Source organism: Haliotis cracherodii, unplaced genomic scaffold, assembly GCF_022045235.1.
Source record: "Haliotis cracherodii isolate W230 unplaced genomic scaffold, xgHalCrac1.p SCAF_11, whole genome shotgun sequence".
Classification (NCBI taxonomy): Eukaryota; Metazoa; Mollusca; class Gastropoda; order Lepetellida; family Haliotidae; genus Haliotis; species Haliotis cracherodii.
Window position 1 is genome coordinate 479065 of NW_027266266.1, and position 11670 is coordinate 490734.

General features: G+C 44.7%; 1 protein-coding gene across 1 annotated transcript; it reads left to right on the forward strand.

Moving 5' to 3' along the window:
* Positions 1 to 899: 899 nt before the first annotated feature.
* LOC139455176 (uncharacterized) lies at positions 900 to 4901 on the forward strand. Its single transcript, XM_071236728.1, has 4 exons — positions 900 to 955; positions 3068 to 3236; positions 3777 to 3943; positions 4597 to 4901. Exons 1-4 carry the CDS (start codon positions 922 to 924, stop codon positions 4677 to 4679), a joined length of 453 nt encoding a protein of 150 aa, XP_071092829.1. The 5' UTR covers positions 900 to 921; the 3' UTR covers positions 4680 to 4901.
* Positions 4902 to 11670: the final 6769 nt, after the last annotated feature.

An 11670-nucleotide genomic window follows, 5' to 3' on the forward strand; every position in this document is an offset into this window, starting at 1 on the left:
GACTGTACGGTAATATATATATGGGGACAAGAGCATGCTTCTAACATCTCACATTACATCAAGACCAGCGACTGTGTAAAGAGCACCTTTTCACACTGGGGATCAAGCCTAGACCTATTGTGGAACTGCTGCTGACAGGTGAATGTTATTATAGCTGACTTTATTGCTGCTACCACTGCTATTATATTTTGTACTGTCACAGTATTAACTGACACAGGAGTTTGCTCTGCCACTCCATTGTGTACTGCCATTGTAATTGCTTTGCAATAATTTGTATCAATTTGTAAATCTAGCTTTATAATACAGTTGCTAATTGTATAACATTTCAATGTTGTTTGTTGGTTTTACACTGAATTATTTTGAGTGTAGATTTCTGGGTTAACTTCCGGTTTCAATTTGGAAGTGGACACGTGACACCAAACATAACAACCACATATCATCTGTGATAATATTTTTTCAACATACGTCAGGCGCTGTGCAAATCGTGTTTTCATCCCACAGCCAACCAAACGCTCCTTTAACATCAAAGAAACAACGAGAAGCGTTCAGTTTTCGTGCCACCCTGAACACGGTTTTGAAACCAACCTTCATACTTGACACCAGCCCCAGCCAGGAGCCAGTGACACCCACCTCTCCGGGGATTACCCGTTACAGTTTTTGTATTTAAGGTCACGATACGTGATGGAGTGTTTCGTGTTTCAAATATTTAAAATCTGACATTAAAATCACCGGTGGCTTCTCACTTCCTGGAGTTTGACATATCACGTTTTGGATATGGAGAGGCTCGCGCTTTGTGAGCATGTTTCGACTCACATCTACGTCCTCGCAGGGATACGTGCCCCCCTCACACATATAAATACTAGGTGGACGTAGGTATCGCCAGTCCAGCAACAGTCGACACAAGGAGTGCAATATTTCAAAATGTATCTGCTACTGATCGCCGCTACCTGCCTCGGTAAGTATAGCCTTCCACATCAAGCGACGTCATCGTCGTGTTTCTCTATGACGGGTGTCATGCTTCGATATTTCTTCTTTTAATTATCATATTTGCACATCTGGTCATCTTAGGAGTGAGTGAGTATGGTTTTACGCCGCTTTTAGCAATATTCCAGCAATATCAGTGCGGGGGACACCATAAACTGATTTTACGCATTGTAGGGAATCGAACCTGGGTCTTATGCACGAAGAGCAAACGTTTTAACCACTAAGCTACCGTACTGCCCCTCATCTTAGAAACTGTTCATTGCAAATACTGTTAGTCTCGCGCGATCCAATGAGCTCATTATAAAATGTCTATACAAACTGAACACAAAAGGGTAGGGATCAGTAATATTTTTGGGATATTTTGTTAACAGTGTAGGCTGAGCGTACATTTTGATAAAAATATCCCCCAACATTCCTAACCTGTTTTGTTCAACATATCTTTGAAGCAAATCAATGGTGTTTGTTACAGACTTTTGTTTCAACTGTACGCTTAGAGTGGAATGTTGCCAAAATCGGACAAGTATTATTCAGGACCTGTTATTGTTCTCTTGGCTATTTCTGGTGTGGGAGAACGGTTTCCCGCGTAGTCGCGATGTAGTTCGTTGAGTTGAGGTTCCTAGCCGTGCAGGATCCGTTTCAATCTGCTTTGTCCACATTGTAGCTCTGCCTTGTCGGCGACACGCCCATGCTCTTATCAGTCACCACAGGATCTGTGACCTGCCTGACTCCGTGCTTTTCTCTCACATCAAGCTGACATGTCGTGATATAACTGAAATACTCCCACATCAAGCTGACATGTCGTGATATAACTGAAATACTCCCACTTCAAGCTGAGATGTCGTGATATAACTGAAATACTCCCACATCAAGCTGACGTATCGTGATATAACTGAAATACTCCCACATCAAGCTGACATGTCGTGATATAACTGAAATACTCCCACTTCAAGCTGACATGTCGTGATATAACTGAAATACTCCCACTTCAAGCTGACATGTCGTGATATAACTGAAATACTCCCACATCAAGCTGACATGCCGTAATATAACTGAAATACTCCCACATCAAACTGACATGCTAAGTATCACCATTTTATAAACGTAATACCTCTAATAGTGTCATCTGTTGAAATAGCCAAAGACGATAGTGTGTAAAGATATGTTTAATATACAGTCCGTTGTCGTGTGTCACGCATTACCAACAACAACATGTGACCAAAAATCAGTCAGATCACATGTCAAAGAAAGTATCTGACCAAAACTGAAACATAAAAAAAATCACGAAAACAAATTCCTTATCCAGAACAACTCTCAGTAGCAAGTATTGGGTCCACGTGTTGCACACGCCTGACACTGTGCCCCGCTGTAGGACATGGGGATCGGTCCTTCCAGCGTCATTGATCCCTTCCCAAATCATGACTGAGCCCTCTTGATGGTAGTTATTTTCGGCTTCGTTGGAATCCTGAAATCTTTCTAATTGTCTACGCCACACTTGGAAGCTAAATCTAGACAGTATCTCGAATCATCAGTTAAAAGTACTGAAGCCCACTTTTGGTCTGGCGAACTGACGTGATCTTCAGCCCAGTCCAAACGTGCCTGCCTGTCATTTCGGGTCCGTGAGATACGAATGCATGCTCTCCGTGACCGATGTCCCGCCTCACGGAGACGATGGCGCACTGGGTAGAAATGTTTAGGCCACTGGCGTTCCGCTTTCATTTCTGAGTGTGGTGGCAGTCACGAAGTGATGACGTCTTGCTGCAAACAGGAGAAACCTGTCTTCCCGCTGTACGGCGGAACGCTGTCGACCATCTGCATGTCGCTGGGTTGCTGATAATGATGTGTAACGAGTCTGTCACGATACATCCAAAAACACGTTTTCAAGCACCATGTGCACATCGTGCACATGACTGCATACCTCTGACGACTGTTAACTGATTGTTAATTGCTGTTTCTTGAATAATGTCTGATGACTGTTAACTGGTGTCTGTTGTCCGTTGTCTGTTAACTGGTGTCTGTTGTCCGTTGTCTGTTAACTGGTGTCTGTTGTCCGTTGTCTGTTAACTGGTGTCTGTTGTCTTTCCAGCCGTGGCGAGTGCTGGAAACTTCCCTACAGACTTCAACTGCACGGGGTTGCAGAACGGTCTGGCGTGGTGGGGTTGCAGGTCGTACGGCCGCTGTGACAACGGGGAACACGACCAGACCGACTGTGTCAACGGCACAGCATACGACCAGCTCGACGGCATATGTGTGCCGTAAGTACGGGCAATTGTGGCTCGACCGACAGGTGACCTTTAGTGCAGGTCAAACACGAACCTTAACCGTTGTTTGTTTTGTCTCCGTAATTAATAATGACAATTTCAATTAAGATGAAACCTTATGATTGTACACCCTAATCTCTACCCTATGTATCGTCTCGTATCTCTTCACCATACACACCGCTGTTTCTACCCGTATCTGTACCTCTTACATACATCGACATCTCTACCTCGCATCTCTATCCGTGTCTCCACCGGGATTTATACCCCTCTATCCACCCCTATTCTTCCCCTGTATCCACCCCGATACTACCCCTGTCTCCACCCCTATTCTACCCCTGTATCCACCCCGATACAACCCCTGTCTCCACCCCTATTCTGCCCCTGTCCCCACCCGTATTCTGCCCCTGTCCCCACCCCTATTCTACCCCTGTATCCACCCCTATTCTACCCCAGTCTCCACCCCGATACTACCCCTGTCTCCACCCCTATTCTCCCCTGTCTCCACCCCTTTTCTACCACTGTCTCCATCCCCAGGGAGGACAGTGCAGCATGGCCATGCAACAGGGTCGCGGACTGCACCGCCCTCAACTCCACCGTCCATCGCATCCCAGAGCTGGACAGTCAAGGCGAATTCGAACCCTGCCGCTTCTACTATACCTGTAACTATGGCAACTATGCCGGACATCAGATGTGTGGACAAGGTAGGGACCTCGTTGACTTGTTTATCTGGAACATATATGGCAAACGTCATGTTTACATTTAGATAGTGAGCGATGTTATCCCCTGGTGAAAACTTGAAAAATAGATTGTTACTTAAATACTTGTCTCTGTGTTCGGGATGAGAATTCAAGTGGAATTCATTCATGGAAAGTAATTAGCACCGCTTACTCTACAATTTTGTAGTAAATACTCATTTTTAAAAAAAATAAAAAAATTACGAACACATTCGCATGTGTTTGTTTCACGGTAATATTGTCCATCTTGTCAAATAACTTCTTCTAAGTGTTACGTGATATGACTAAGTTAGTGCATCCCCGTGAACATCCGGGTTAGAATAGGTCTTCAGCAACCCGTGCCTGTCTCAAGGGGCGCCTAATGGGCTCAGTTGGTCAGGCTCGCTGACTTCATGGACGCAATCGGAGCTGAATATTTTGTGAAAATGCTAAAAAATACCACCATGTTGTATGGGTGACTTGGGTATTGATGACTTGTTGGAATCACTATGCATCTACTCCAGGTATGAGTTAAGCATCGAAATCGTTACTTCTACTTACTTATCAAATTTAGTATCAATTTGTAGCATCATTATTTGTGTCGACTGGTTATCGAGACCTTTCCTCGTTTGTGTTTCCAGGTTTAGTCTACAGCGAAGAAGCTCAAAACTGCCTGACCCCTGAATTCGTGCCTCCTCCGTGTGGCACACTGAACGCCCTCTAGACGCCCGGCACATTGTACACATATCAACATTCCTCATTTCAAGATCTTTATTACATTTTATGTACATTTCGACACATTTTCCAACCTGCGCAACTGTAATTTCTTTGTCCGTTTCTACCTGATTTCGACTTTCTAACTACGTCACATCCTCTGCGATGCGCATGCGCGCCAGTATTTGTGGGAGTACGTGGACTTTGCAGGCATGTATATACATACGACCACAGCGAGATGATTATAAAGCTTGACTATTTCAAAGTCTGAAGTTTGTATATAAAATATGCCTGTATTTTTGTATTTGTTGTATATTTTATCTTTGAATAAATATTTATTGGCAAAGCAAAGTGAAAGTTTGTAGTTTTCTTGGGTGGAGTATCACTGGGAAGCTCCATGCACGGACTTGGCGCCCTACAGGCGACACACTAAGACACCGGCACCTGCTACGGGCCGTCACAGGGGTCGACAGCACGTGCCAGTGTATAGATCCCATGACTGTGGCGGCAACGTCACGTTGACGCGCACAACACACACATGCAGCTGGATACTGAGTATTGTGGCGTTTTCGTGTTACTGCTTGCACGAGTCCGGATTAAGGGACCGACCATTTGGGGGACTGGTTGTATCGACATTAGATATTTGTTAGATATTAGATATTTTGTTTGTTTAAAACCATGAGCCTGAATATCTTTTAAGAACAACGCTTAGTGACAATGAATTTTTTAAGGCAGGCAACTTCTTCTTTTTTCAACAGTCTGAAGCATAGTTATTTTTGTCGAGAATTTTCGGGGACAATATAGGTTAGTAGTGAGTAAAAGAATAACACAACACCTGTTAAACCAATGTGGAAGGTAGAGATACACTACTGTTCATAACACTTATCCCCTCAGCGGGTCTGCATGAATCTTCACGATCCGACTGGGACGGCGTTCTTACCCTGGCGACCTATGAAAGCTGCGATCGGGACCTGACTGCTCCATACGGGACACGACAGCTCCATACGGGACATGGCGCCTCCATGCGGGACATAGCTGCTCCCTGCTCCCTAATCCATAAGGGAAATGACTGCTTCATACAGGACATGACTGCTTCATACTGCACATGACTGCTTCAGCCGGGACATACCTGCTTCATACGGGACATGACTGCTTCATACCGGACATGACCGCTCCATACGGGACATGACTGCTCCATACGGGACATGACTGCTCCATACAGGACATGACTGCTCCATACAGGACATGACTACTTCATACGGGACATGACTGCTACATTCCGGACATGACCACTCCATAGGGGACATGACTGCTTCATTCCGGACATGACTGCTCCATACGGGACATGACTGCTTCATACGGGACATGACTGCTTCATACGGGACATGACTGCTTCATACGGGACATGACTGCTCCATACGGGACATGACAGCTTCATACGGGACATGACAGCTTCATACGGGACATGACTGCTTCATACGGGACATGACTGCTCCATAAAGGACATACGGGGCACCGACCGACGTGACGGTTGTTACACGTCCAGTTGTCTCTTCAGAAACGCGAGGGAACGTTAGTTTTGATGAGTAGTGTAGGAATGTGGGGCACAAATGTCCTGCTCAACACCGTTACATAATACTCGCAAACATAATCAATGATGTTCACTCTCCGTGAAAGAGAATTGATTACATTACCACATCACCCTACAATCGATATGATACGTAATTAGCTCACCAGGCGACAAGGGCCTGGTTGCTGTGCCCCTCCCCCTCCCTTCTCATCTCCCCCTCACCTCCATCTCCACCCACACCGTGTCGAGTTGCCAGGTGTCTCATTACCAGACAGGTGAGACGCAGCCATGTTTGCTAAGCAAGCTGTTACCATCATACCTGAGCAAGGTTGTTGATTACTGTAAATTATTTAAAGTTTCATGGACCCCAGCAGTAATTAAGCATTGATTATTCCTGAGGCGGAAACAGTAATACGAGGAGCCAAGTTATCAGTCCCGCATAATCTGCCCGCAGCACACAGATGTACACAGTGAACCCCTCACGGAAGCCTGCCTGTGTTACTCTGCACTGGTCCCTTCTTAGCTTCTACAGTAGGGGCAGATAACTCTCAGTTGGGGCAGATTTGGGGTAGAAAACTCTCAGTTTGGGGCAGATAACTCTCAGTTGGGACAGATAACTTTCTGTTTGGGCAGTGAGGAGGGGGTAGGGTGTGTGTGTGTGTGTGTGTGTGTGTGTGTGTGTGTGTGTGTGTGTCTGTGTGTGTGTCTGTGTGTGTGTCTGTGTGTGTGTCTGTGTGTATTTGAGTTGCATTTCTTTTTTTTATTCTGAAAGATCCCCCCCCCCCCCCCCCCCCCAAATCGGAAATTAGGCTTTACGCCACCAAATGATATAATGCTTTGCACAGCTACAGATATACATTTTTATCATTATCACTAAGTTTAAGACCCGTGGAGATTTATATTGGTCTGCGGAAACCCATGCCTGTCGAAAGAGGCGACTGACGGGTCGGGTGGTCAGGCTGACTTGGTTGATGCATATCATCGTATCCCAATTGCTTAGATGGATGTTCATGATCACTGGATTTTCTGGTCCAGAATCGATTATTCGTACAATCCGTCATATAATGGAATATTGCTGAGTGGGCGTTCAATAAGAAAGAAACAAACCAAAACTAAATGATTGACTGTTTTGCCTCCCTTAAGCATACACTACAAGGAGCATAAAGTGCCACGCCTCCCCATAGAGGCGGAGTGGTTGTTTGTGTGTTGCGTCATATTTAGATGCCAAGAAGAGGCTGAGGATACAGCACTGCCTTACTGGTCAACACAACCGCCTCTGTCGTGTTGTAGAACGTGTTTTTACGGGAACCGGAATATGTTTTTTAAACCACTTGATGTTACCCTGCCTGCCGCTCGTCATTAAGCGGATAAAATAAGCAGTGGTCAGATCGGCGTTACCAGTACAAGCAACCTCACACAATCACCTTCAGTCCCAAACAAGGTATATTTATCTCCGCGCTGCCGTGACCTGTCAAGCTTTCGCTGTTACACAGATAGAAGTAGTTATATGATGAAACAATATTTGGTTGCAAGAATCGGTGTCGAGTTGTACTCATGCTGTCACCCACTAGTTTCCCGGGGACAGATCCGAATTTTGACAGCCGCCGTGATGTAGCTGACATTTTGTGACTGCGGCATAAAACCACATTAACTCACTCACCCTACCCACCATCACGCACAGAGGAGGCCCACCCTGGAATTAGAGTGGTGAGACACGGTTTTGCAAACTGGGTTCCTCATAGGCCCCAACAAATATCACACGAGTGTGTTTTCGGCTGGCAAGAATCATGTGATATGAATAAACATTGTAATAAGCGAGCCTTGGTGAGCTAAATGCATACACTGTGTTTATTCCTATTACAGGATATTTGTCATCTCAAAACACACACGCTTTACTGCCTCCCTGTCATGTAATGTTATTCTAAATGCCTTCACAAACGGTTCCTAAACATTGCAAGTTTTCCTGGAATATGCGATAAACATATGGCGTAAAAACAGTGCTAAGTCAGTCGGACGGTAACAACAGGCAATTTTGTTCTAACTGAAACTTGTTGTTTGTCAGTCGGCTATCTACCAGGTAGGCAAAAGGACAACTGCCTGTACATAGCATCAATGATCACCTTCCGCGGCAACCATTCGCGCCGCCTGCTGGAGTTATCGCCCTTCAACAAAGGGAAGTTACTCCAGGCTACTCCACGTTTGTTCAGAGTCCGTCACGCAATATAGTCCAACAACAACAAACTATGCATGAATGCTGTCTATAAAGTAACTAAATACACAAAGTACAACAAAAACAGTTGTGCTGACTGAAAACTGCTGTCATGAATATCTGCGTTATAAGATGAAAGAACGGGGTGTTTATTTTGACCAATGAATATTGATAAGTTCTTTATAAATCACCTAATTTGTAAATAGTGACGTGTATTAATTTCGTTCCTGTACAAAACTATGTTGTTCATCTAAGGCCCTTTTGACAAGTTAAGAGGAAATATTACTCAGTAGTGGAAGAAACATCTTCCCAGACAAATCCATCTTGGTCCTGTATGGGCTGTACGTGTCAACCCACTCAGACCACTGTTGGAGCCCTTGGACAAATCCGAACAGGGTTTTAGTTTAAACATATTTTATTCATACGGGGCCCGATAGAGCAACTCATTTAGCTCACTTCCCAGCCCACATTAATCCAAAGTAGGCGCAAACTAACTTTGTTGGCTGGGCTGTGTCTGATCTGAGCTTGGGGGATAACTTCTTTGAGAGGCATTTAGAAGTTGGAGTACTATCAAAGTAAGGATAAGATATATGGATGAACAACTTCTTTATTACAACTTGGAGCGACGTTTCAGTGTAGGTTCTTACACTGTAATAACGAAGTTGTTCATCCATATATCATATGTTCACTTAGTACCCGACTTCTAAATGCCTCTTTAAGGGATTATTCCTTGTCTTAATGGCGACGTGGCAATCTCAATCATCGGTTGATTGATAAGGTGCTGGAACCTGCACCGAAACGTCGCCCCAAATTGTAATAAAGAAGTAGCTGATCTATATATCTTATCCTTACTTAGCTGCGAGGACGAGACAACATTCAGTAATACAATGGTTTGTTATTACGGAGGGGGAAGGTCTGGGGAGGAGAGAAGATTTGTGATGATCATACCATCCGTCCATGTTTCAGTAAATATCTCTCTGAGAGATTTCATGAAGTTGATAGGTTCTTTTGAGCGTGATCTGCATGAAATCTTTCTCAACAATATGGCAATTTGCTGGACCAGAACCAAACGCAACCAGATACACAAGGTTACACTCAACATCTGACTTCACACAAGAAGGACACAATAGACACACCTCCAATTGAAGAGGTTAACAATATCCTGTTCTTCAAACCGCCTGTTATCTCCGCCAGGTATTCAGCTGCACGACCGATATACATTATACGCTCACCAAACTCAAGTCTTACATACAGATCTCTGACCGCGAAGTGTTCAATACAACCATTATCTGTCATCAGTACATTATCTGGCGTGCAAACAAACAGCTCTACCTGGTCCGCCCTCATTATAATGTATGATGTATACACTAGCGCTCTTGTCAAAAGCCTGTTCGTGATCGCTGAATCCTATCTCATTCTCTATCTAGACACATGTTCATGACAGCAGCTTCACTGACAACGCAGGGTATTGGTATTGTACTTGGTGTTAATCGATAGTCTATTACCCCATACCTGTCCAACTATATACTAGAAGGACGTACTGTACATGGGTCTTGGCATGTGATTCGGTTGGTTTGTTGTTGTTTAACGCCTCACTCAGCAATATTCAAGCTATATGACGGCGGTCATTAAATAATCGAGTCTGGACCAGACAATCCAGTGATTGGTGCCTCAATCATGCCTCAATCAAGTGAGCGAGCCTAACCACCCGATCCCGTTAGTTGCCTCTTACGGCAAGCATGGATCAATCACTGGATTGCCTGGTCCAGACTCGATTATTTACTGACCGCCGTCATTTTGCTAGGATATTGCTGAGAGCGGCGTTGATGAACAAACAAACAAAACAGTGAACGTTTATGATTCGTAGTCAGATTGATGATCACTTGGCGACGACCTTGAGTCCTGCAGCTGTGAAGCGACTGCTCGTCCCCTACACTCAGCCGCGCGATGATCATCAGAATCTCATAACACGAATATTTGTGCGTGCGGCGTAAAACACCAAACAAACGAACACTTTTAAGAGTAGAAAAATGAACGGGTCGTTTGATCAGCAAATATACCAATCAAGACATCGGAAATCCCTTAAACTTCAAAATAAGAATATATTTCGAGGTAACGCTGACAAGACAACCTTCTTCTTCACGAATTCATTTTTTCAATTTAATTTTATAGTAACTGTTTATTCGGCATTTTGCTTTATCCCAGATGTTTGTTTAGCATGTGCGTGTATGTACGCACGAGTGTGTGTATGTACGCGCGAGTGTGTGTATGTCTGTGCAAGTGCTTGTGAACGTATATGTATGTACGCGCGAGTGCCTGTGAACGTATATGTATGTGCGAGTGCCTGTGAACGTATATGTATGTGCGAGTGCCTGTGAACGTATATGTATGTGCGAGTGTGTGTATGTACGCGCGATTGCTTGTGAACGTATATGTATGTGTGCGCGAGTTCCTGTGAACGTGTATGTGCGAGTGTGTGTATGTATGTGCGGGTGCTTGTGAACGTATATGTATGTGCGAGTGTGTGTATGTATGCGCGAGTGTGTGTATGTACGCGCGAGCGCTTGTGAACGTATATGTATGTGCGAGTGTGTGTATGTATGTGCGAGTGTGTGTATGTACGTGCGAGTGCTTGTGAACGTATATGCATGTGCGCGCGAGTTCCTGTGAACGGGTTTAGGGTTTCCTGTGAACGTATATGTATGTGCGAGTGTGTGTATGTACGCGCGAGTGCTTGTGAACGTATATGTATGTGCGAGTGTGTGTATGTACGCGCGAGTGCTTGTGAACGTATATGTATGTGCGCGCGAGTTCCTGTGAACGTATATGTATGTGCGAGTGTGTGTATGTATGTGCGAGTTCCTGTGAACGTATATGTATGTGCGAGTGTGTGTATGTATGTGCGAGTGCTTGTGAACGTATATGTATGTGCGAGTGTGTGTATGTATGTGCGAGTGTGTGTATGTACGTGCGAGTGCTTGTGAACGTATATGCATGTGCGCGCGAGTTCCTGTGAACGTATACGTATGTGCGAGTGTGTGTATGTACGCGCGAGTGCCTGTGAACGTATATGTATGTGCGCGCGAGTTCCTGTGAACGTATATGTATGTGCGAGTGTGTGTATGTACGCGCGAGTGCTTGTGAACGTATATGTATGTGCGCGCGAGTTCCTGTGAACGTATATGTATGTGCGAGTGTGTGTATGTATGTGCGAGTGCTTGT